General features: G+C 49.4%; 1 protein-coding gene across 1 annotated transcript; it reads left to right on the forward strand.

Moving 5' to 3' along the window:
* cdh11 (cadherin 11, type 2, OB-cadherin (osteoblast)) lies at window positions 1-26,798 on the forward strand. The gene is made up of 14 exons (XM_076050797.1): window positions 1-334; window positions 891-1,030; window positions 2,166-2,460; window positions 4,914-5,033; window positions 7,376-7,543; window positions 12,282-12,469; window positions 17,108-17,221; window positions 17,328-17,467; window positions 17,825-17,961; window positions 19,544-19,665; window positions 20,310-20,427; window positions 22,622-22,873; window positions 23,406-23,557; window positions 24,071-26,798. Exons 1-14 carry the CDS (start codon window positions 187-189, stop codon window positions 24,434-24,436), a joined length of 2,460 nt encoding a protein of 819 aa, XP_075906912.1. The 5' UTR covers window positions 1-186; the 3' UTR covers window positions 24,437-26,798.
* Window positions 26,799-27,022: the final 224 nt, after the last annotated feature.

Below are 27,022 nucleotides of genomic sequence, written 5' to 3' on the forward strand. Positions count from 1 at the left end.
CTCCCTCCTCCCTCCTTCAGGGCTGCGACGCCACAGCCGGTGATGAGAACACGTGGAGGCTGACGCACCAGCAGGTTGACCAACGACCTCGGCGGCATCTCGTGGGCGCTGAAGGGCGCTGAGGCAGAGGGGAGGAGAGGCAGCCAGAGAGCCAGCGGAACCAGCGGGAGCTGCAGCCGGGGCAGGATGGCCACGGGGAGGCGTCAGGGCCTGGGCCTGGCCAGGGCCCTCCTGGTGCTGCTGGCAGTCTCCGCCCTAGTGGGCGTCGCCTTAGGAACTCGGAGAGGAGGAGATGCCTCCTTGGATCACAGGGGCCACAGACACAAACATTCAGGTGCGTGGGGGTTAAAGGTTCTGTATTGTGTGAAAAATATGAAAGGAATTCTGCAATGAACTGACCAGGACAGAGAAAAGAAAACATGTAAACATACTCGGACTCTGATGTTCCTTCCCTCACATCTGCAAGCTGTGAGGGATCCACTCTTTTTTTTATCCTGGAGTCTCTTTCACACTTTGTCATTTGCACGCGTTCACACACTGCAGAGTCTGTCGGGGTGAAGAGCCTCGCTGAGAGCCGCCTTAACAGCGTTCGCTCCACCCGCCCACGTTTCCTCACCCGGGGATTTGAACCGACGACCCGTCGTTTAAAGAGTGGGCCTCGGCCTGCAGCTTCCCACTCACCTGCCCATTTACTCTGAGATTTAATTCACTCCACACACACACACACACACGCTGACCTGGATGAGCCTTTTCCACTTCACATTCCGAGCGTTCCAGGAGGAAAAAAATGTGCCAGTGTTTTTGCTGTGTTTTGGGGGGTCTTTTGTCTGAATGCTCGACAGAGGGGAGGATAGTTGAAATAAACTGTGCCGACTCTTGTGCTCCTGCAGGTCACTCGTCGCTGCATCGGCACAGGCAGAGGGGAGGGAAGGAAGGCCAAGTGCTGCACAGGTCCAAACGAGGATGGGTCTGGAATCAGTTCTTTGTCATTGAGGAGTACACAGGACCCGACCCGGTGCTGGTGGGCAGGGTGAGTACCGCAGAACATTGGCTTCAGTCACGCCAGTGACCAGTCAGACCAGGCTCCCATTCGTTTCAATGTACTTTATCAGCACATACGCTGATAACATTTTCGACTTCCACATTGTGCAGCCCCATAGAGAATGTCGCACTTCACACAATGCCTTGGAACTCCCATTAGGATGCATCAGCCCATCAGAAGAAGCCAAATCACAGCAGCACGTACGACACCATGACGTCAAGCTTGCAAAAAAAAGAAAATTCTGCTGATTTTCTGGCCTTTATATGAACGATTAAAAGTCCATGGCTTAAAAATATGTAAAAAAAAAAAAAAAAAAAACTGATCTGTCATGAACTGCATTTCAGGTCAAAGGTCGTCCTGTCAGCCTTTTTCAGAGGGATTTAGTTTTGCATTGTGGTCTAATGCTTTTTGGGCCACATGGGGTTTTGGCTGCAGTACCTCGAGTGGCCTTTGGGAAAAAATTCATTGCGCCGCCATATTGCTAGTCTGGTATCCAGTTCTTATAGTCCATCCATGGCCAAGACGGAGACAATATAAAGTTTGCCTGGCCGAGCCTGGTGGGTGGAGTAGAGGTGAAAGAACTCAGACACTGAATCAAGCTCTGCCATTTGCTGAAGGAAAAGAGCGGGAGATAAGACAGGAGTGGGGGTGGGGTGGGTGGGAGGTCGCGTTGACATTACAGGGGCGAAGATGATGATTGGTGGCGCCGCCTCACAACAACAACAGCATCACTCACGCTGGAGATGTGGCTCCAATTACACACAACAAATGATGTTTTGGCCGCGCCTCATATTTCAGTGTCCCCGGGGAGCCGTGAAAGGACAAACAGGAGTTTAATTGCACGTTGAACATTCCACCCACTTTTTAAAGGGCGACGACGGCGCTCTAAATCTCCCGCCTGTTAGCGTTAGCGCTCGACTCGCTCAGAAGCCGCGTATCTCGGCCCTCCAGACCCACTTTTTATGGCTAAACTTGAGAAATGAGGCTTCACAAGGCGCCGGCCGGGATATTTTCCAGTGTTTACCTTGAGGCGCTGTCTCATTTCTTTTCTTTTCTTTTTTTGTTGTTTTTAAACTCATTTCCCGCCCGAGCGGCTCGACTCACTCTCCGTCTGCTTTCTCAGCTCCACTCGGACGTGGACTCGGGCAAGGGCTACATCAAGTACATTCTGTCCGGGGAAGGAGCCGGAACCATCTTCGTCATCGACGACAAGACGGGCAACATCCACGCCACCAAGACCCTGGACCGCGAGGAGCAGGCCCAGTACACGCTGACGGCCCAGGCGGTGGACCGGGATACCAACAAGCCGCTGGAACCTCCGTCCGAGTTCATCGTCAAAGTCCAGGACATCAATGACAACCCGCCCGAGTTCCTGCACGGGCCGTACTACGCCAGGGTGCCCGAGATGTCCAATGTTGGTGAGTGAAAGGGGGAAGGAAAAAAAAAATAGAATGGTGACGAGACTGAGCAGCAGGTTTGGTCTGAAGAAGCCATACCCATTTTTTCTGAATGGGTATCTTTCTGCGTAATTAAATCGGCCTCATTCCACTTTGTGCAAGAGGAAGCAGATGGAGTCGTTGCAGTGACAGTTTCTACTCTGCAGGAAAATTCTCCTCCCAACAGAGTGGAAGACTAAAGTAAATACTCATCAGGTGATGTCAATCAAGACTTCAGAAGAACTAGCAGCAAAATTAGCAACGTGTTTTTAAGCCAAAACATCCACTATGGCCTCCTGAAAGCGAATTCTTGGTATTATTGTTATATGATACAGTATATTGGTACATATATTACATCTGAGCATATGGGCATATGGCCACCCTCCAGCATCACTTTGTTGCCATTGGATGGAATTCAACAGTGCCTCCTTCAACACAGCACTAAATGGAAAACAGGTCAACTGTCCCCTTTAAACTCTTTCTCTCTCACACACACACACACGTGCACACTCATGACTCATTGCTTCACGCCCCTGTGCCCACTCAAGCCGTGCACGCTCCACTCTCGGCCTTCGTCGAGTGTCCTACCTTAAACGCCTGGCAGCCATAAAGCTCCCCAGAGTCTCAGTCCGCGAGTGAGTGGCGTTGGGTAATGAGGTAGAGGTTTCTGGGCTCCGCCTCGGCGTTGTTTGCCTGCTAAACAGCCTTTTTCATGCATTATTAATCAGCCAGTGAAATCAGACCGCAGGAAATGCGACACAAAAGTAGATAAGAAGGACAGTCCCATTAGCTGACACATCCAGCTCTGATAAAGAACTGCACTTTTTCTTTTTCTTTTTTTTTTTTGGTAATTTTTCCATCTTTCCTGCAACCGCTTGGAAAAAGCAGCAGCGGCAGAAGCAAAGAAAATGTTGAACACCAGGCCTGGCGTGGCCACGGGCTCCTCGGAAGCTCCTTACTTGGCGCCTCTGATCTTCACGGATTCTCTTTTCAAATATTATGTCGTCTCGGAGCCTCCGAGGCCGACCCGGAATGAACCAGCGCCGCCGCCAGACGCAGTGAGAAGCCCGAGGACGCTCGTCTCTGAAGCGACTGGACTTCTGAGAAGAAAATGACTCGTGAATGAGTTCAGTCTGAGGGTCTCGTCTTCTTTTTTTTTCCAGCTTTCCACTCCGTGCTTCCGGCAGGAAGTTCTCCTCTGGTTGCTATTAGGCTCTATCTCACAAAGTGGAGCAGAAAGAGAGAAAAGCTGGTGATTTCTTTTTTTTGACCAACTAGATTCACCTGCCTTTCATATCAACTTCCTCCCTATTTTTCACTTTGTGCGCTCCAGGTGGCGGCAACACACTAGGACCGGGACTCTTATCGATTCCCATTTTATTCCCAGTGGAATAGTCGAGGACGTCGGGCTTATTACAAAAAAAAAAATTGTAAAGGAAAAACTTTGAAACAAAAAAAAAGAAGTTTGGAAAGTAGTTGAAACTAATAATAAAAAAAACAACAACACGGTGTGTTATTGATGCTGAGCTCCCAAAGGGCTCAACAGTGTCATCTATCGCAAAGATTGAGCATCAGCAGTTTCCGCACAGCCAGTTCCAGTCCGTGATGAGTCTCCCGAGGCGACTCACTGCTCCAGACCGCAAAGTAGGTCCTCCATTCCCAAGAAACTAATACCAAAACTAATAATGATCGGATTTTTTTCCCCTCTCTCTCTCCTCCTGCGTGCTCCTCTGAGTGATGCAGGGAAAGAACACAGGAAAAAAACAGAAATCTTGAATTTTTTTCGCATAGGGACGGAGCAATAGGATGAATTTACCCCACGACTCGTGTCAGAGAGGCGGATTTCGGAACGTTTGGACAATTATGCAAAGTGAACGCCGTGCAGATCTCGCTGGTGCAAAATGTAATTTGTTTGGCCCGTTTTGCGCAGCAGCGCCGCCGCGTCACCTCGAGTTAAGAGAGATTTAGTGCAAGTAAATTGCTGCTGTCGGCTGGAAACTGTGCATTTACAAAGTGTCATGTTTGGCAAGCGTGAAGACCATCATTTATTTAATTTATTTTTTTATCTTTATAACTTTTTTTCTCAAATGATCTGATGGATTTTGAAAGTCTTTCATAAATCTGAGGTCGGTAGAACCAGCGTCGGGGCCGCTGGAAAAGAAGAAGAAGTGCTGTATTTAAAATGTGGAAATCACTGGAGAGTGAAGGGGTTTCTCTCTCTCTCTCTCTCCCTCTCTCTCTCCTTGACAATGATGAAATTTAGAGAAACAGCAGCGGGGAGGCCGACCTCGCTCCTCGCTGCTGAACGCTGTCTGGCTGCAGCAAGGAAAGGCAGCGTGTTCTGAATTCCGGGCCGGCAGGAGGCGGCCGACTACTCCTCGACCTCTAACCGTGACCTTGACTGTGTCTGTCTTGTATGTGTCTCTGCGCCGCAGGTACGTCGGTGATGCAGGTGACGGCGACAGACGCCGATGACCCCACCTACGGCAACAGCGCCCGGCTGGTGTACAGCATCCTGCAGGGACAGCCGTACTTCTCCGTGGAGCCTCAGACTGGTGAGACCCAGAATCTGAAGGCTTGATGTTTTGTGGTCCCACTGTTTATGGTCTGTATTGGATATACATGCTAGCTGTGCTCTGTGCTAATGACGGGCATTAACTCTGCACATATCCCGATAGCCCCGCCTGCTGTAGAATAACTACAAAACACGAAATCTGTGTAAATTACCAAGGGAGATGTTTACACGAAGGCACAATAACATAAAAAAAATAACCGGGTAGCATCTACATGCAAATCGCAACAAAAGTGAATGTGAGCTCCTTCTAGTGGACGTTGTTATTTATCTTCCGTCAAAACGTATAGGACACGCGGTAGTTTGTGGTCGGACAGAGTTAAGAAAAATGGAAAATACAAACAATTCCTTTCACCAATGTTTTCTTGAAGTAATCGGAGTTCAGTAGTAGCCCCATTGTTTGACCACTCCCACAGCCAGGTGTTGGCTCCTGTTGGCACCGCCTTTTTTCCCCTTCCAGATATGTGGACGGTCCAACAAAGTAACAGTTCTATATTCTATCTCTAAATTCTGGAGGAGGATATAAACAGAGGGCAAATTCTGCTGTTTTTTTGGGTGATGTTAAACTACAGGATGAAAAATAAAGACGTGAAACAGACGACGAGTGGGAACTTTTTAACATGTCGCGTATGTAAATATGATTTCTCAACCCAATTGGAAATTCCACAGTGTGACAACCAATCCAAGCAGTTTATTCTCTTAAAACTCAGACTGCAGGGACGGCGCAGCAGCGCCACCTCTCCCCTCGGAGTGTGTGAACAGGAGAGAAGTCGCCTGCTGTGAGGGGTGGGCAGGAAAAATGAAATAATAAGAGGTCCCCAGAGGACATGCAGCCTGGTCCCTGCAGAGCCGGCGCCTAATATTTGGTTCTGCATTAATGTTTGAAATTGGATGCGATGAGAGAGAGAGAGAGAGCGAGAGCGAGAGAGAGAGGGGGCGGGTGAGGGTCGGGGGGGGGCGACTGGGATGGACGCAGAGTTCCGGCAGGTCAGGGCGGGTGAATCCGAGCAGGGGAAGGAAAGAGGGAGGCAGGGGAGGGGGAGTGGCAGGGTAGGAGGGGAAAAATTGGTTAGGGGAGCGAGTGAGTTGGTGGAAAGAGAGAGAGAGCGGTTAGGGCAGAGAGAGAGGGAGATTTGGGCCGAGTAAATCTGGCTAATCAAAGCAGTGTTGGGTATTTGACTGGCTCAAATCCACAGCTCACATTTCTAATTGGTTTGGAGATTATCAGCTTTTCATGCTGTCACGCACACACACGGATGCACACACACACACACACAGATACACAAGCAAACACATGGCTTGCACACACACAAACATACACACAAACACACACACACACACACGTTTGGCATAATATGACAGTGGAAAAGCGGGCAAGTCGGCGGCTCTGCAGCAGAGGAGGGGGGGAAGCAGGGATGGAAAGTGAGAGAGGGAGAGAGAGAGAGAGAGAGAGCAGCCACTGATGAATGAAACAGATAGCGAAGATTAGTAGGGCTTGAAATGGAGAAAAATAAGACTTCACACATGTTCGACTGGAGCTCTTATTAATGCGGGCCGTGGAGTGATGAGGCGTTTTTTCGGTGGGCCAAAAAGAAGAGGGAGAGAGAGAGAGAGATAGAAATGTGGAAATAAATGAGAGCAACCCTGAAGGGGGGGAAAGTAAATCACATTTTAAGTTTTTTGCTCAGCAATTGGTTCTGCTTTTCAAGTGAGACACTTTGAAATGCCGCCTCGTAATTCTCAATTACCATTAACGTTCTTAAAAAAAGGAAGGAAAAAAAAACGCAGGCGTGCGTTGCGAGTCGGGGGTCGTGGTTTGTAGCACAGCATCCGCTTTGACTCCGCCCTCGGAGGTCGAAGGTCCAACGAGCTTCCCGCAGTCGCGTCTGGGCTCATGTTTCCTCAGATTTAGCGGATACACTTCACATGTGTTATGCTTCTGATCTGGGGTTTTGTCTCCTTAATGATAATCCTGATATTAATCCTAAACAAATCCAAGTTTACAATGGTATTCAAAATGGTATTCACGTATACCGCTGCAACAACAACTATTTTTTTTTTACTCCGGACATGCGTATGAGATCATTCTAGATGCGTAGACTTGTCAACATTGTCAACCGTTAAACGTACAACTGTGCAACCAGTGACTGCAATTGCAAATCTTTCTCATCCAGGATAAACAGCTTCTAGTTGGATCACTCTTCTGATCCACCTGCTGATCATATTTATTGCTTTGCGTCCGTACGATCCTACCTTTTCTTAAAATGCACTTTTCTTTTCTTCAATTCCAAGATGATGTATGAAACCAATCATGTCTCTTGCCAGGTATCATCCGCACCGCCCTGCCCAACATGGACCGCGAGGCCCGCCAGGAGTACGACGTGGTCATCCAGGCCAAAGACATGGGCGGCCACATGGGGGGGCTGTCGGGCACCACCGAGGTCAAGATCACGCTCACCGACGTCAACGACAACCCGCCCAAGTTCAAGCAGCGTGAGTAGAACCCCCTCCCGAACCCCCCCCCCTCGAAGACCCCCGCTGCCTCTGAGGCTTGTGCCAGTGAGTGAGTGAGTGAGGGAGTGAGGGAGGGAGTGAGTCATCAGCATAGAGTGCGAGGCTGAACGTGCTGCTCGCCTGCTTCCATCCCGCGGCTCCGTTTATGCACTCGCCATCACTTCCGTGCACGTGGATTACGGCAATCCTTGTGCACGCACACACACATACATACACATGCGCATCATATACATTTAGCGCACGGATGGATAGTTGGGGGGGGGGGTTAGGGTGGGGGGGGGTTGTGTGTTGGCTGCTTTGTGTACTTGTGTGAGCAAGTAGAGGAGTCGCTGCAGGACACACACACACACACACACATCCTGTAAATCATTTATTAAAGGTTTCTTACTGGCCCCCTGCAAAGTCCTTAGGGTGTGTGTGTGTGTGTGTGTGTGTGTGTGTGTGTGTGTGTGTGTGTGTGCCTAAACCTCTCCCTCTCCGACAATGTGTGTTGCATTACTGATTTGCTGAGCCGCACAAACTGCTGAGATGTTTACTGGGTTTGTGGACAGTTGAAGGTGACACATAATTCCTCCTTTTTTCTTTTAAAGCGTTTTTTTTTATTAAATGCCGCTATTAATCTAAATGATAATGACCGACCTTGACGACGATGTACAAAGTCAGGCTACATCGGAATCGTCGACCCCCCGGATGGACGGACGGACGTTGGCAACCGGCAGATGGGAAGACGGGGCGTCTTCTGTGACTTGTCTGTCCGTCCGTCCGTCTGCTGAGACCAGCGAGAAAATGTCTGATACACACGAGAGGGAAAAAAAAAAAAGCAGATTTGAACTGCAGCCACAACACGTTGCCTGGTTTTATATTTCTACTTTCTGACTCAAGCAGCCTCTTCTTCTCTTTGTCCTTGGCTCCTTTGTCAACACATTGACTTTAGGGCTTCAGTCTTCAGGATGTTTTGTGTGAAACCCGACGTCTGATTATTCGCAATAATGATAACAATGATAAAATTGATCCACGTTGTCGTCCTCCTCCTCCACCATCACCACCGCTGCCACCCACTGCACCATGACTCACTGTGTAATCCAGCCACAGGGTGATTAACCGGAGCCTCAAATTCCTTTTTTTTAGCCTCAAATATTCTGGAAAGTGACTTTAGTTACAATTCAGATGCCTCATATTCCAACCGCTGTTGTTTACGCAGGAGTTTTTCCTTTGCGCTCCAAAACCACGACCTCCGCCCTTTTAAACCAGTGACCTCGCAGCCGCGTATCAGATCCAGCATCTTTCCAAAAAAAAAAAATACGGGGAGCCGTTAAATCGCAGAGGCGTCGACCTCGGAATGTTGTTTCGCTTCTCTCGCTCCGGTTGATTACAACAACGGGAGGTTTTCTGCGCAATGTCATTGCAAGAGAGAGCATGAGAGAGAGGGAGAAGGAGAGAGAGAGAGAGAGAGAGAGGGAGAGAGAGAGAGACCCGTCGAAGGTTTAGATCCGGTCAAAATCGTGGGTTTCGGCGGCGGCGGCGGCTGTTTTGCAAAGTGTCTGCTGGTGGAGGCAGCGCAGCGCAGCGCAAACACCTGCGAGGAAAACTCTCCCAGATGGCGTGAATGAGGACGGCGATGACTTATTTATGGGATGGAGTGAGAGTCGCAGCGATAGAGAGAGAAACAAAGTCTCCAAGGAACTGGAGAATTCTCCCCAAATTATGTCCCATATTTTTCTTCAATTCAACTTCTTTTCCCCCATTCAAGTTCATTGCAATTCTTCTGTTTCTCGCTTGCATGTTTCCGCCGACTGTGGCGCCACCTGTGGCCACTTGCTGCCAATATGTGGTCAGTACCGAATGTGTTTAACCTCGGCAGTGTATGCCGAGTCAACTCTGTCCTCCCTCCGGCTACGGCTGCACCATATGGACACTCTCTGGCCATTATTTTGAATTGCCCGTCACACTCTGCACATCTATTGAAGCTGAACCACTACTTGACTTCTACTCCGCCGGTTCCTCCCGCTCACTTCATCTTCCTCTGCGACTTCACGTACAAACCCGGGATCTGTGTCTGCGCCGTGACCTCAGAGAGTCTTCCGGAGTGGTCGGGAATAAAGCATTCCTCTCACTCCTGGAAAAACACCACTTCGGTCCAGCAAAGGTCAATTCTGCGACCGTCCGTGTTGAACAAAAGATTCTGCTGTTTCTGAGGAAATCAGAGGGCGCAGCAGGAAGAGAGAGAAAAAAGAAAGAGCAAAGCTTGAAAAGCCCAGAAAATAAAGACAAAAGGAGAAAGAAAAAACAATAAAATGGGACAAAAAGCCACAGCAGGGCTCTCTGAGTGTCTCAGCAGCTTTTTTATTCTCATTCAAGACCATTTTTTTTTTTCCCTTTCACAGCCGGCCTTGATCTCGCTGACTTTGTTTCCTTGTCAGTTCTCTCCCTTTCACCTCATTATGTGGCATCTTCCATTTGCCACCGTAGATTCCATAACAGCACAGGCCGGAGGGGGAGGAGTAGACAGAGGGAAGGAAGGAAGGAAGGAAGGAAGGAAGGAAGGAAGGAAGGAAGGAAGCTGAAAAAAGCTGCAAACACTCCTCAGCTGTCTCCGACCTGCACTTCGCGCGTCGCTGTTGTGCTCAGTGCACAACACGGCAGATAAGAGGTTTAAATCCGCCGCTTTAGCAGCGGCGGGATCAAATTTGCACGACAGTCGTTCACTTTGTTGGCACGGCGGTCGTTTGCTTTTGTCAGTGAAGGACGTCGACGAATTGCCTTGTCTTAAAATCAGCAAACACAGACGTGGGGAGAGACTCGCTAAATTGGAGCGACTCTCTTCGAGATTTTTAGCTGCGTCACCGCTGGGATTCAAGCTCGGATTCAGAGTTGTTGTTGTTGTTTTTTTTCCTCCTCCGTGTTTGCACCATCCAGCGCGTTCAACTCCTGAAACAGCAGCACATCTTCATCACAAATGCCTCTTTCAACTAATCACCCAGTGGCTGTTTTCTTCTTTTTTTTTCTTCCCCCAACCCTCCCTCCCTCCCTTTGTTTGTTGTGGAAATTAAGACAAGTTTCCCTTTAATTCAAAGTTTGCCTTGTTTTGAACCGAGCTGCACGCCTCGCTCAATAAAATTGACACACACATTAAGTCCCTGCATGAATAAACAACACCCCAGTCAACACTCCAAATCATTTGCACTTAATTGAATAAATACAGAAATAGATCTTCAGCGTGTTTTTCCCCTGGGGCTGAGGGGCAACACAAAAGGATTATTTTCTTTTCTTTTTTTCCCATGTTTTTCTATTAACAGAGTGGGCTTCAGAATTTGGTCATGAAAATCAACAATCGCAGTTGGTGTTTCTCAGAAAGGCCTTTTTTTTAATTTTATTTTTGAGGTTCTCTTCAAAGGATTCGACCGAAGCGAAATCTGGCGTGAACGCAAAATAACAGACGTGTTTCGAAGACAAAAACAGAAGCGACTCTTGGCCCTGCCAGGCAGCGACAAAGTTGTTTTTTTTATTTAATTTTTTTACGAAAATGAAAAAAAAATTAAAATGAGCTGATTTGCAAGAGCGTGACGTTAATTTGTATAATTAGAGACCTCGGCGACGTTCGCATTAGCCTGCCGCTGCCGCTGCTGCCGTGCTAAAGTGCGGGCGCCTGCAGCCAGGTACGGCGGGGCTGCCTGTGTGTTCTGTCGTACAACGTTTAACTCAGCTGCCAGAAGCCATTGAAGTTAAGCTACTTAGGAAAGAGCAAGAATAGGAGGAGGGGAAGGAAGAGGGGAAGGGAGGACGAGGGCAGAGGGAGGGCAGGGGATGAAATGAGCTCTGAGGCAGACAGAGGAGCGAGAGGAGGAGGAGGAGGAGGCGGAGGAGGAGGAGACATGAGAGAAATAGGGCGGAGAGGAGGAGGAGGAGAGAAGTGAGGATGAATGGAGCGATTTGAAGGGATGGAGTGGAGCGAATAAGGAGGAAGGAGGAGGGAAAGAAGGGTCTTACCAAAAGAGAGTCAAACACTGGCGGCGGTTTAGGTTAAAAAGGGAGGGCCGCCAGCAGCGGGGGAGGGAAAGGAGGAGATGGGAGGAGGAGGAGGACAGGGATTTATTTCAAGGCAAAGTGGAGAGCGAGAGAGGGAGAGGAAAGGTGGAGGGATGGGCTGCAGGGATTCTGCGGCCCAGGATCCTCCTGCCGTCTCATGGCCAAGTGAGTTTCTTCATTCTGGAGTGGGGAGGAGGAGAAGGAGGGGGGAAGAGCGGGGTGGGGGGGAGGAGTGGGGGGTGGATGGATGAAGGGGGGCGGCGGCTTGCTGCGACACCTGGTCGGCCGTGATAAACATGCAAACAGCCTGCACGCCTGAAATAGTGCCGTACATACATACATACAATACATAGTGTACATACATACATACATACATACATACATACATACATACAATACATACAAATATATGCATATACATACTGTACATATACACTAATGTTGTAAATATCGATATTGAAAAATAAAAATCGACCCTTAACGTGCACCTCCGGCAACACACAAACAAACACTCACCTGCCACCACACACCTGCATTAATATTCCACCAGTGGGGCAGACGGGATATGGAAATCCCTCCTTGCCCTCCAGGACCGACCCCCATGCCCCCTAACTCCCCCCCCACTCGACCCCCCTCACCTCCCTCAGTTCAAACTTGTGACCAGGGGTGTCGTGTCTCCCCCTGCTGGCAGGCGTGTACCCGATGTCGGTGCTGGAGGACAAGGTTCCGGGCGAGGAGGTGGGCCGCCTCAAGGCCGACGACCCCGACCAGGGCGACAACGGCCTGGTCAACTACCGCATCGTGGACGGCGACGGGATGGGCGTCTTCGAGCTGAGCACCGACTCTGAGACCCGCGAGGCCGTCGTCAAGCTGAAGAAGGTAGGGAGTGACGATTCTTTGCTGCCGTGATTCATTTCAATAGTTAAAAAAAATTAAAAAAATAAATAAAAAAGCTTTATTGGTTTTGAAGGGAAATTAAAGCGGCTTCATGCTTCACACGTGGCGCTAGGAACTCAGCCAGCGCGGGGGAGGGGCAAGGAGCACGTTAGCTGTTGGGGAGGATGGGGGGGGGGGGGTTAGGATGGTGGGGGTTAGGGGGGACCTCGGCACTTTGTTCCAGCTGCGTTCACCCCTCCCCCCCCCCCTCAAACGACCGTCGCTGGTTTCTCATTTTCTCCGACGTGAACACACACTTCCACAGTCGCGACTCAGAAGTGCATTAACTTTCACGCTTCACCAGGCTGCAGATCTCATCTGCTGCACTGGCAGGGAAGGGAGACACACACTCACACACACACACACACACACACACACACACACACACGCTTCACTATACTGCAGCAGGTCTGGATTTTGAGCTGAATTTCCTTGCAAACTGTGGTCGTTCAGGTGTAAAAAGATGAAAAAAAAGATGCTGTTTGCAGAGGAGGTCTGGATGAGAAGGAGAAGCCACAGCAGCAAAATCCCCCGATGAAGTCCAACTCACCAAAAAAGACTTTTGTGCGACGTTGCGCAATTGGAGATTCTTGCGAAAGCGTTTCAGAACGTCGGAGTGGCACTGGGCCGCTCCTTCTCCTCGCTTCACTTCTCTTTCTTTTTCTGTCTTTAACTCGCCGTCCGAAACCCATAATTACCGAGCGAAAGGCTTCTTGCAGTCGAATGTGTAATCAGCGCTTGAAAGGTTTTCGCTGGAGCCAGATGTGGGCGAAGCGGCGTTTCCTCTCCAGACGGCGGTGACGCTGGTCGGAGGAGCCCCGCCCACAGCCGCGTTCCCCACTGACGCCGTGGGAAGATCAGCGTGAATCGATCGATGCCGGTCTGTTTCAAGCTTCTCCTTCTTCTTCTCTTTCTTCCTCTCCTCCTTCTTCTTCTTCACAAAGCGGCCGGCTGAGGGATTCCTCTGCTTCTCGCCGCTCCTGCTCGGTGTGGAGACAGACAGCCGGGGTTAGCGGGTGGCGGGAGGATAGCGGGGTGGGGGTGGGGGTGGGGGTGGGGGTGGGGGGGCGCTGTTCTTTCATGGCTACTGGAAGCTTTAACGGCTGTGAATATAGTTTCCCTGCCTGGGAAGAAGGAGAAGCCTGTTGGCCAAAATTTAAAGGGGCACCATCACGTCGCAGGCAGAGCTGCTCTCAAGAAAACGAAACATGACGCGACAAGTTTTGCAGGCGCCAAACTCGCTCCGAGAGCAAGCGCTAATTTGCTAAGCTAACGCGTTTTACCTCATTTTCTCAAGAACATTAAATCCCCCAAAATGAACATCCTTTTTTTTTCCCTCTACAAACCACTCTTCGATTTCCAGTTGGAGTCGGGGCGACACTTCAGGGTCGTGGCGGCCCAGCTGGCTCCGCCCCCTTTAAAAAAAAAAAAAAAAAAACATCAACTCAACAAAAACCAACCTGTCGCTACGTCCTCCTGGGGAAAGTGGCCGTCTGCTCATTTCTTTTTTTCTTTCAGTAGCTGGAAGTGCGAGGTCAAAGGGAGAAAAATAAATAATAAATAATAAAATAAGTAACGTGTGAAAGGCCGCCGACCGCCGTCGGCAGCGATCGCACAACAAGCCCTCGTCTCTACGCTTCCTCTGTCCTGTGTGTCTGTGTGTGTGTGTGTGTGTGTATATGTGATTATTGTGTCTTGATGCCACTCCGGGGAAATCAGCACCTCTGGCTCCCTGACGGCAAACACACACACACACACACACACACACACACACCAGTGAACACGGACAGTCTGGCACCTCGGCACGCTTTCAAATCAGCATCAGGAGAGGCCGCCGCTAATCTCTGCTCTCTATTCTCTCTCTCTCTTACACACACACACACACACACACACACACTCACCAATATACACACACACACACACCGACACGGACACGCACAAACACACACATGGGGATGAGCTTTAATCAGCTATTCTCTTTCAACTATGTCCTGACGAAAGCAGAGAGCAGCAGCATATTAAGGAGGTGCCTGCACGTGCGCGTGTGTGTGTGTGTGTGTGTGTGTGTGTGTGTGTGTGTGTGTGTGTGTGTGTGTGTGTGTGTGTGTGTGTGTGTGTGTGTGTTGGGGTATTGTGAAGGCTATTATCTCACAGTGATCATGCAGAGAGAACAGCGGGTGCAGACGCAGAGGTGGGGGAGACAAAAGGAAGCGTGTCGGAGGAAAAGAGAGAAGTGGGTCACGTCGATCCACCTCGACACGTGCGTGTGTGTGTGTGTGTGCGTGCGCACATGCATGCGCAGGTGTGTGAGGATGGATGTTCTTTGTGACACCTGGAGATTGATGTTGGGCCCTGAAATTGTGATTTTTTTTTTCCCCCTCCTAAATCTTTAATTCTGCCTTCACATTCGGTTGGTATTTGCTCGACCGCCGTGTTTTCGCTCAACTGTGAGGAGTTTTGCAGCGTGTCGGTGTCTGGGGTCGAGGGGAAAACCGCTTTCCCGCAGCTACAGATCATCTTTGAATGCAACCCAAATATCAAGCAATCCCAAATATTGAACAATCCAAAGCGATAATGAGACGGCATTTCAAGGTTGCTGACCCTCTCTCAAGGTGCTGAATGCAATAGTTTCAATTAGTTATGGCTCCGCATAGAACATGTAGCACTTCACACCGTGCCTCTAGAACTCCCATGATGCATCAGAACACATCAGCCAATCAGAGGGAGTCGCGACGCAGGAGCAAGTAGAACGCTGTGACGTCACGCTGGGAATTTAAAACTCTTTTCTGATTCCGATTTTCTGCTGATTTTCTGACCTTTATACATTTTTTTTCGAAAGATTTGAAAGTACACAATTTAAAAATCTGCAATAGAAACATTTATGGCGAGTCACGTCAAAGGTTAAAGGTCGTCCTGTCAGCCGTTTTTTATTTGTGTATTGCGGTCTAATGTGGGGAAATTTGCTTTGTGGGCCGTATGAGGTTTTTGGCCGCAGTACCTCGAGTGGCCACTGGAAAAAAAAATCACCGCACCAACATATTGCCAGTCATGCTTGATAAAGTCGCGAGGCCTTGTTAAACCTCATTAAGTATGAACAGGCCGAGCGTCGCTGCTGCTGCTGCTGCTGCCGCTGCTGCTGCTGCTGCTGCTGCCGCTGCCGCTGCTGCTGCTGCCGCTGCTGCTGCTACTGGGACTCTGCCAGTTCAACAATCGGGCAGCGCTGGCTGGTAAAAAGCAGTAAAAAAAAAAAAAAAAAAAGAAACGGCTATTATCTGGCTGTTACAATACGGCTGCCGTGGCCCCGGAAGGGCGGCGAGAGCGGCGGATGATTGCGAGTCGCTGCCAAGTGGCTGCCGGCGACGGAGCCGCAGTGCTGCTCATCACAGCGACGGCAGCAGCGAGAGCATCTCGCGGGTATTTAACTTTCACACAGCCGAGTGGCCGGGGCGCATCTGTTGACTTGAAAGTTCCCCCCGCTGTATTAACACACCCGCTGCACCAGGATGGGATCCAGAAGAGATTCGGTCCACAGACGACGGCGACGGCGACTCTTTAGCTGAAGGTCACTGCTTTGTAACAGCGCAGCCGCTTTGCTTTGCGTTGCTTTTTTTTTTTTCCTCCCCTCCCTGGTCGTGACTGAAAGAGGGGTTGGAATGTGACGAGAGAGAAAGAAAATGTGTGATGTTTTCCGAGCCTGCGAGCGAGAAGTTGGTTCGATGCCGCGGCCGTTATTAATAAGTGGGCGGAGCTCCCATCCAATAACCAGTAAGTGAATCGAAGCCGCGCTTCAATACGAGGGAATTCAATTCTATCCCCCCCCCCCCCCCCCTTCCCTTTTTTTTCCGGCTGCCGACCTGTGATATTGAGAGTCCGGCCGCTGCAAGCTCTTAAACGTGTCCCTAATTCATCCGTCTCCATTATTAAGGTGCAATAAATAAAGATTAAAAAAGATAAAAGGCAGAGAACCCCCCCACCCCAACACACACACACACACACACACACACACACACACACACACACACACACACACACACAAGCCGCCCAGTTTCACCGCACCACGTCCCAAACTCCCAAACCTAATCCACCGCTCATTAAAAAAAACAGCCTCAGCATTGTTTCCATCTGATGATGAAAATGAAAAAAACACAACCAAATGATTCATTCATGAGTCACGGTGGACCCACAATGCTCATATCACGTTGTGTAATATCATGCAATACAAACTGTCTTGAGGTAAAACCCGGCGTTGAGGGTTCTTCCACTTCTTCTTCTTCTTTTTTTTTTTTTCTTTTTCCAGCGCTGGTAAATCGCGGCGGACTTTCCAAGTAGCAGTAATTACAAACCCAACAACTGAGCTCATTCGCGCAGCAACAGCTCCCCCTGCCTGTCGCAGCGGCAACGTCGCCCTCCTTCTCGCTGCGTCCCCGCAGTTGTTGTTTTTTTTTGTTTTTTTTATTATGCAGCATAAATCGGCCTGGATATGAATAAACACCCCTCTTGAATCTGGGTTTTTGCTTAATATTTAATAAAAACTGGGATTTATTTTCTGTGTGATTAAGCAACTCCATCTGTCCCTCACAGCAAGTGGACTACGAGACCAAGCAGACGTACGTGCTGAAGGTGGAGGGGGCCAATCCACACATCGACCCCCAGTTCATCGCCTGGGGCCCCTATAAGGACGAAGCCACCATCAAGGTGAGCGTGCACGTGACGCACGCGTGCACACCTGCGCACACGTGTGACCGTTCTAGCAGGGTAACTGGACCCGTGCGTGTGTGTGCGTGTCTGCATGGGTTTCCAGGTTTCTGTGGAGAACGCAGACGAGCCGCCCGTGTTCATCGCGCCCGCCTACACCTTCGAGGTGGAGGAGAACGCCCCCGAGGGCACCATGGTGGGGCGGGTCCACGCCAAGGACACGGACAGCGCCAACAACCCCGTCAGGTGCGCCAACACTCACAACCAGAGAGAATCTGTAGAGAAGAAACGAGGCTCCTCTTCTTTCTTCATCCAGCGTTTGATAACTGTGTTTAGATGTTGTTGTTAATTTAGGTTCTTGGTAAATTGATTTCCTTGGACGATATTATTCTTCTGTCTGGTCCCTTTCATTAATGTCTTTGTTTTTGTTCAGACAAGGGGTTCTGACAAGGGTTTGTTCAGAACCCCTTGCCTGAACAAAACAAAGACACAAACTGAAGAAATGATGAAAACAATCAAACTATGAATGAGTGAAATAAAGATGTAAATTACAAAATAAACTAATATGTATTATTTAATTTTTTTTGTCACCCGTCCCGACAGGTACATGATCCCTCGCTACACGGACATCGAGCAGTTCTTCAACATCAACTCGGAGGACGGCATGATCGTCACCACGCGGCCGCTGGACAGAGAGACGCAGCCGTGGCACAACATCTCAGTGTCGGCCACGGAGATCGGTGGGCACACACACACACACACACACACACACACACACACACACACACACACACACACACGCGCGCGCTGAGCATGACGCATCAGAACCCTTGCGAGACCGTCAGCGCTTGTTGTCAGTGAGCTTCTGTTTAATTTGTGCTGCTGAAACCATCAACGGTGAAGCAGCAGAAAAAAAAAAACAACCACCAGATCGCTCAGACTGGTTTCAACCAGTCTGCATTTTCTTTTTCCCTCCCTGTGGGTTCCGACTCGTCCACAGACAGACAGAACCTCAAGACGCTGCCGTCAGCAGCCGCTGACTCGCTTCTCATGACATGGAAGGTTAAATATAGAAGCCACTGGGTTTTTTCTGTTTGTGTTTTTTTTTTTTGGAGGGGGGGGGGGGTTTGCGGCGCTGTGACGACATTGGGCCGACAGTCGTGTTTAATTTCAACTCCCACCCCAAATAAATGTGATTTTAAAACTTACAGTAAACCAGCAGCGGTGTTGCACACAAAAAAAAACAAAAACACGTCTCAAGAATTAAAGAATAATAAAAAACAAACCCAAAGCGAGTCTTGAACTCGGCCTTGCCGGATTCCTCGCCGGACGACTTCCACAGAGTTTTCACGGTTACGAAAATAATAGACTAGCGGCGAAAATGATGGATGGAGCAGCAAGAGGGCCCAAAAGGAAAAGCGCTGTGAGGCCCAAACGTCCACGGCCACCGCAAACACTGGGGATAACTGCAGGCTCGGAGCCGGCGGATGAAAGGGGAGGATGGCGGTGGAGCCCGCGGGCCCTCCGGAGCTTCGCTCTTCCCCCCTCAGCTGCCGCTGCCGCTGCCGCTGGGGCCCCACCCTGGTATTCCGTGGTCGGGTCGCTGCGGTTTTCCCCGCGGCGTCCTCGACGCCAGACGGCCAGATGGAACCGGGCCGGCCGCCCACAGAACCCCGGGGGCCACTGCAGGCTACGCTAACCGCTCGCAGGCCCCGGGAAGCTAAATAGATGCCTGCTAATGACAGGGTGGGCAGCGAAAACCATACGGGCTAGAATTGCAAATATGCAAAGGCAGAAAAAAGGCATTGTAGAAATAGATGATGAGGTGGTTTGTTGTTTTTTCTTCTTCTTTTTTTTCTATTTTTACATATGATTGGATAAGCTAAAAAAAAATACTGGTTCGTTTCTCTCTCTCTCTCTCTCTCTCTCTCTCTCTTTCTCTCTCTCTCTCTCTCTCTCTCTCTCTCTCTCCTCTCTCTCCTCTGCCTTTGTTCAAAAACTTTTCCGCCTTTGTATTATTTCTGGGTGGCCGAAACTCGGTTTTCAATGTCTGGCGGCCGTAACTTGGCGTTTGTCGCTCTTGCGTCATCCAGACGGTTTTGCGCCACAGCCTGACTGACTGGTGGTAGCTGAATCTTTCCAGCAAATTGAAAAAAAAAAGAAAAAAATGAGAATGAGGGGGTCGAGCAAGCCGACTGAGAGTAATAAGTCCGGGAAACCATTAGCACGCAAACCGTTAGCACACAAGCTGTTAGCACGGTCCTAAAGCGGTGCAGCAGAATGTTAATCAATCCCTGGTCTGCTTTCTGTGTCTGTGTGTAGGCGGTCACCACCAGGACACCAAAGTGCGTGTGAACATCAGGGTGAAGGACGTCAACGACAACCCGCCAGAGTTCGCCACCAACAACGAGGTCCTCATGTGTGAGACAGTTGCGCCGGGAAAGGTACGTCCCAAGATCTTTGTGTGTGTGTGTGTGTGTGTGTGTGTTGTTTATTTTTACAAATTTTGCACTACACTTGTGCAAAATTGTCGGTTTTGGCTACAGAACAAAATTTCTGCATGGATTTCTTAAAACAGCCGTCTTAGTTGTCATTATGAAACGGTACAGTGTGTAAACTTCTGCCATCCGGTGGTCAGATTTTGATCATACTCACTTCCTCTCGCGAATTTGCCGGTGAACTACGTAAAGCTTTTACCAATACGATAATCATAAATCAAGCCAGATTTTACACACTGGACCTTCACGGTTAACTAAGTGGGGAGCGCAGATGGAAGCACGACTCTGACATTTAGAGTAGGAACGTGTTTGGAGTCACCAGGAAGTGATTTCACCAACTGAACTATGGAGTCCGATGGGAGAAACTCATTACGATGCAGTAAATTCTTGCTCACTTGCTCGCAGCAGCCACTGCATTATGCGCCATTGATGATCATGTGACCGGTCAATGGTCGCTTTTTGTTGTTTTTTTTCCCCCATTTTTTCAGCGCAAAACCCACACCTTCCTTCCTTCTTTCCATCCTTCTTTCCTTCCTTCCACCAATTTTCCCTCCACCTGACTGACATTTCTCACCCGCCCGCCCCTGCAGGTCATCGAGACGGTCAGCGCGGTGGACAAGGATGAGATGGCCCACAGGCAGCACTTCACCTTCAGCCTGGCACCGGAGGTCGCACACAACCAGAACTTCTCGCTCAAAGACAACCGAGGTGGGCAGCAACCGTCAGGCCCAGACAGACACGCAGATCGCACGTCTTCCCACCCCCACCCCCCCCTCCACCCTCCCCCTTCCCTTCCACCCCCACCCCCTCCTCTCCGCTCCGCTCGCTGAGATGAGATCAAAGCCGAACCAGATGGAGCCGTGCGCTACTTCTTGGGCGAGCGGCAGCAGGTGCTCTGGATCTCCACACACGCGATGTCCTGCGGGTCGTATTAATTGCGGCGGGGCCTCTGTCCGTCTGTACACGTATCTTGGGGAGGGGGGGAGGGTGGGAGTGGGGAGTGGGGAGCTGATTGAATTAAGCGCTGAGAGAACCGGGAGGGAGGCTGGAGGAAAGAAGGGAAAATGTGGAGAGAAAGAGAGCGAGAGAGAGAGAGAGTGAGAGAGAGGCGAGCGAGGAAAATCGACGGCGGCGCCGCGGAGAGCGTGTTCAGACTGGTTTTCACAGAATCAGCCCAGCGGGGGGACGGACGGGGGGGATTCGAGAGGCGAGAGGCGAGTCTTTAAAGGTCCCAGATGATGTAAAAGTCCATTTACAAATGTTTCCTAACAATAATCTGCCAGTGGAGTCGACCGACCTGGAGAAGAAAAATCCTCCTTTCACTTTTTCACTCGCCTGCTCCAGAAGGTGTTTCTTCTTTTCTTTCAACCAGCGCTTTATGACAATAATGGGGGCTCGTCATTGGTCGTGACCACTCCCGGCCCCTTCACCCAGTCAGTCTGCAACATTTGGGAGGTCCAACGTAGCGTCACCTTTAGCAGCAAGGGTGCAAACAAAGGGCTAAATGTGCTATTTTCCTGAATGCATTCAAAGGTTTTCAGGCTCATTTATGGTCCCAGGCTGCTCTGCCGGAGTCTAGCATGAGAAATAAAAGATCCGACGCGGCGGGTCGAACATGCAGCCTTTAACGCTCAGACACACACAGACACGCAAAAAGGCGCCTCAGAGTCCGTTTGGCGGAACAAGAACCTCGACACCTCGGATTTAGAATATGAATGTCTCCTGGCTCTGCTTTTTTTCCTTTTCTCATTTTGCAACCCAATCCCTCCTTTTATTCCTCCGTCTCATTAGAACCTTGTTATGGCGAGAAAGTTAATTTTCCGTCCTTTCAGGGCCTCCTAATGATTTCCCTTTCACCGCTCCGAGCGGCTCGGCTCAGCGCGGGGCTCACAATAGCTCTTTTTTTCCGCACTCATTCAGGTGCCTCCTAATCAATCTATCAGTCAATCAACCTGCATTTGTACAGTGCCAAATCACATCTAAAGCCGCCTCAAAGCTCTTTGTAAATCAGGTCAAAAACCAACTGAACCCTCCAGAGCAGCAGGGGGCGGACAAGCGAGAGTGAGTATCAGGGTGAACAACCAAATACTTACAAAGCTCTCATAGTATACACATAAATATGTATACAAATAAATCATTCACACATACAAATATAGAAAGACGTGCATAAGTATACGTGCATATATAAATATTGTATAATTATACCTCTTAAATGTTTAACAGTGGACTGGTGTTTGCTGCTGTCCATATACAGAACCTGGTAGCCTTTGAGTGGAATGTGGAGAATTTGCCAGAGGGCCATGGCATCACTTCCTGTTGTCTTGCGCCGAGGCTTTTGCGCGACAACAGGAGGAATTGTTTGCTTGGGCGAGCGGAGACAGACTGTGCTGCTTCTGACTACACGACGAGCGGCGTCTCCGTTCAAAAACGCCCGCGGTCCCACAGTCCGTCGGAATACATTTCATGAATGTTTGTGGACGAATCGAGTCGCTCTGATCGGCCATGAACGCACAGCGAAAACGGACATGAGGCAGAAAGAGAAAGTACCGTGTCGGACTGATAGGGGGCAGTGACGTGCGGTGTGGTGCATGACTTCGTATGTGTGTATTTGTATATGCGGTCACTTTATGTACAAATACAGATAAGACTAAGAATAAGATTAGACACATTTTTTTAATTTTAATAAAAAAGAGATGATGAATGAATTTAATCTTATGTTAAATATTATTTTGTTTACTTGCTGTTGTATTGTTATGTTATGGAATTGATTAAATTAAGATTAAAAGTAAGATCAAAATGGCAGTATAACTTCTATTTTGGGTTCATATATTTGTACATCTGACTCCACCTCATTGCTCACCGGCGCCCTCTGTTGTTGTTGTTGTTGTTTCCCCCCCCCCAGACAGTACAGCCAGCGTCTACGTGCTGCGGAGGGGCTTCAGCCGCCTGACGCAGGACGTCTACTTCCTGCCGGTGGAGATCAACGACAACGGCTACCCGGCCCTGAGCAGCACCAGCACGCTGACCGTCCGCGTGTGTTCCTGCGACGCCAAGAACACCATCCTGTCCTGCAACGTGGAGCCGCACGTGCTGCCGGCCGGCCTCAGCACGGGGGCGCTCATCGCCATCCTGGCCTGCATCGTCATCCTGCTGGGTGAGCGGCCGAGCCGGGAGGCGGAGTGTTGAGACTCGCATGAGGAATTTGAAATTTGGGAAAGACGTGTCCGTGTCCTACACCGCCCCCTACTGTCTACCCCTATAGTCACTATATTGGGCACGTCACATGACCACCTTGTTAAAAAATCACACATGGCAGACTGAAACGCACAGGTGTTGTTGCGCCTTTGTTTGTTTCACCACAGTCAGACTTCACGTTGTGTTGCGACACTCCGGTCCCGTGACTTGTTGACAACGGCTGCAATTAAAATCTGGCATGTTGTGCGATTAGCGCAACACACAAAAAACCCGCAAATAATTAAACTGTCCACCGTCTAATTACATTCAACATCCCAGCGTGTGCAATAATTACGGCTCTGCTTCCTTCATTTATTTATTTATTAGTTTTTTTGGTCCCTTTCCACGAAGATTGTGCCGCGCGTTGTTGTGCAATTATCCCATTTTTATGAACCTCGTTCTCTCTCTTTCTCTCTCTCTCTCTCTCTCTCACTCTCTCACTCGCCGTGCAGCGATCGTGGTGCTGTTTGTGGCTCTGAGGCGTCAGAAGAAGGAGCCGCTGATCGTGTTTGAGGAGGAGGACATCCGGGAGAACATCATCACATACGACGACGAGGGAGGCGGCGAGGAGGACACGGAGGCCTTCGACATCGCCACGCTGCAGGTCAGGCGGCCAGGAGGGTTGGCGGGGGGGATCATTGGGGGTCACTGGGGGTCCTTTCAGACTCCCTCCCAATAGATTGGACAGACATAGGTGTGAGTGTGAAAGGTTGATTGTCCCTGTGATGAAGTCAGGGTTAGAATTCAATCAAGGTTCAATCCTGACTCACGTTAGCTAAGGTAGCGAAGGTCAGCTGATGGATGGATGGCTGGATGGATGGATAGAAAGAGGTGTGGATGCGTGGATGGATGGACGGGTGGATAAAGGAAAGGATGGATGGATGAGAGATTAATGGATGATAGAGTTAGGGTTGGGTGGATTGATGGGAGGATGGATGGATGGATGGATGGATGGATGGATGATGGATGGATGGATGGATGGATGGATGGATGGATGGATGGATGTGTAGATGATGGGTTATAATCAGGACTCGACTCAACTGAAAAGTACTTTTACTTTTTTTTTTGTTTCCCTCCACCGTAACTCGACCCTCTCGGCTCTTGTTTCCTCCTCCAGAACCCGGACGGCGCCAACGGCTTCCTGCCCCGCAAAGACATGAAGCCGGAGCTGCAGTTCCCGCTGCGGCCAGGCAGCGGCCGCCCCGCCGCTAGCAGCGTGGACGTGGACGACTTCATCAAGACCCGCATCGCCGAGGCCGACAACGACCCCACGGCGCCCCCTTACGACTCCATCCAGATCTACGGCTACGAGGGTCGCGGCTCGCTGGCCGGGTCGCTGAGCTCGCTGGAGTCGGTCACCACAGAGTCGGACCTGGATTATGACTATCTGCAGAGCTGGGGGCCGCGCTTTAAGAGGCTGGCCGACCTGTACGGGACCAAAGACTGCCCCCTGGAGGAGGGCGAGGACGGCGACGACTCTTAACAGCGGCCGTGTGTGTGTGTGTGTGTGTGTGTGTGTGTGTGTGTGTGTGTGTGTGTGGGGACGCCTCCCTCCCGCCCACCCCTCCTCCCCCCGTTTTCCCACTAACTGATTCCACAAGTGTTTTGATTTGTTGTTTTTTGGGGGTTGTTTTGCTCCTCAAACTCCCCAATTCTTCACCGGCCGTGACCGACGGACCTTAGCGGCGCTTCCCCGGTCCTGCGGGATCTTTTCTTCACGGACGCGTAATGTAACCCCCAGCTGCCCCCTCCCCCCACCCTCCGTTCCCCCTCGTAACGTCTCGTCTACGCTCCTTCCTCGGACTGAAGGTCTGCGGCTCCGCGGAGGCCGAGAATCCCGTTTAGCCGCCGGTTTCTCCAACTTAGCCCTACGATGGAGTTGAAGTGTTTTCTAGCTGACGTGTCTAGTTTATTTAGAAGTCGTGTAACAAACACCTGCGTGGACTGGGATTCACATGCTTCCCGAATTTAAAGCCCCCCCCTCCACACCTCTCACCCCCGGGAGTGATTGTAGTTCACGGCATCAGGAGGGTCTTCAAGGTGTAAGGAAAAGAAGGTACGAGCCAAAAAAAAAAAAAGAACTCAAAGAGAAAAGCTCATCATGGGGATTTCAGGGGGGATAAAAAAATAATGAAACGAAAATGAAAACGTTGGGATGAAACAAACTAAAAACAAACCAGCGCCGTTTCTCGTGGGACTGAGCAGGCGCCGCGGTTCCTGGATGGCGTGACTGGACTCTGGGTTGTTGATACTGTGGCGTACGCTGGCAGCGTCTTCACAGTGCGGTGGCCTTATAATAAATAAACAACAACTCCAGGGGTCAACAACAAAAAGACAACAAACAAACAAACAAACAGACAGTGGGAGACCCGCTAGCTTCTGTAGCGACACGCCGGCGAGCGACAGCACACAGGCGTGGACGTGCCTGTGAAGAGGCTCCGCAAAGATGACTTTTTTTCCTCTGTCTCCCTTGGGTCCCCCCCAAAACCCTCCCCCCATCCCCTCACCACCACCTACCCAACCCCCCTTCCCCAGCCTGGAAAAGAGACAGAATTTGCCTGGACTCCGAAAAAAACGAGAAAAAAGGGACAAACTGTGTGATTCCTTGTTTGATTCCTTGTGATGAGGATTCCCCCCTACCCCCCCCCCCTTCCCCCCCGACCCCAGCCGCTATCATGGCCCCGCCCACCACGCCGAGTCCACCAATGAATGATCACTTATACGTTCCGAAGTCCATCGACGACGATCAATCACGACGAGTTTGGAAAAAGACCTGTGAGCTCTAAAAAAAAAAACTAAAAAAAATAATCGCCTTAAACTTTATGGACACTCTTGCAACGCAGTGCATTCTTTTCTCTTTCATTTCTCTCCTTTTTGTTCGGTTTTATTTGAGTTTGGATTTGTTTGTTTTTTCGTTTTGTTTTTTTGTGTGTTTTTAACTCGAAAAGTATATTCAGAAAGCAAAACTATCCATGTGTGTACAGAGTGACGCTGCGGACGCTTGTTGTGTCGTGTTGAAGTGCACGTGACAACGTGCACGTGTAAGAGTCGAGGCCAGACGAGGCTGAAACCACAACGTCCTTTTGAAGCAGTAGGTGGAGTAGATTCATGTTCACTTTCCATTTTTTTTAAATGTTATTATTATTATATTATTATTATTATGGTTATCATGTTTTTTATATAATTATTATCATTATTATGACGGTAATTTTTTTACTTTTTCTGGCTGCAGCTACACAGAAACAAACTCATGTTTGGCTCGTTGCAGCCTCTCGGTTGTCTGGAACTGAGAGACGTCGTGAGATTTGTTGCTTTTATTTTTTAGTTTTTGGACAGCTGTAAGAAAAACTGCCGAAGGTTAAACATGAGCTTTTTTTGCTTTATACCTTTCTGAACACGACCTCTCCAACCTTCCCATTTCTTTCGTTGTTTTTTTGTTATTGTTACTGTAATTATAATTATTATAATTATTATTATTATTATTATTATTATTATTGTTGTTGTTATCATCATCATCATTTTTTGGCGTTTCTTTGTTCTTTCTCCCTGTTCAAGACAAAATCTAGCAATCTGTGTTTGTTGCAGTGAGAGAACGCCTCGTTTTTATTCTCTGTCAAGTTTTATGGTACCGATTTGTACAATTTTAAAAGTTCTTATTTTAGTATACATGCAGAATATTCCAGTATTACAACAAAAACATGTTACAAAGATAAGATTAAAAAAAAAAAAGAAGTTGCAGCATCACACTTATATTTTCTGAACATTGTACCGTTGCTTTACTATGTGCTTCAATCTCCGAAGCGAAAAAAAAAAAGACCTTTGAAATAAATGCTCTTTTTACAAAAACGACGGAGAGGAATGTGTGGCAGCGTGTTTGCGACGGCTGGCGGGACATCAGTGAGCCTGAGAAATGCAACCGCAAGCTGAAGGAGAAGAAAAGAACACGCTAGGAAACGAGACCGTTCCCGCTGTATTTCTTCTCTGCTCTTTACACTCTGGAACTGGTTAGCATTCAAGCTCGTTGCCTTTTTTTCTTACTACCTACTTAATTAGCTGCGTGCAGAAATGC

This window comes from Nelusetta ayraudi, unplaced genomic scaffold, assembly GCF_046127955.1.
Source record: "Nelusetta ayraudi isolate G7.1 ecotype Tasmania unplaced genomic scaffold, CSIRO-AGI_Nayr_v1 ptg000130l, whole genome shotgun sequence".
In the NCBI taxonomy this organism is placed as follows: Eukaryota; Metazoa; Chordata; class Actinopteri; order Tetraodontiformes; family Monacanthidae; genus Nelusetta; species Nelusetta ayraudi.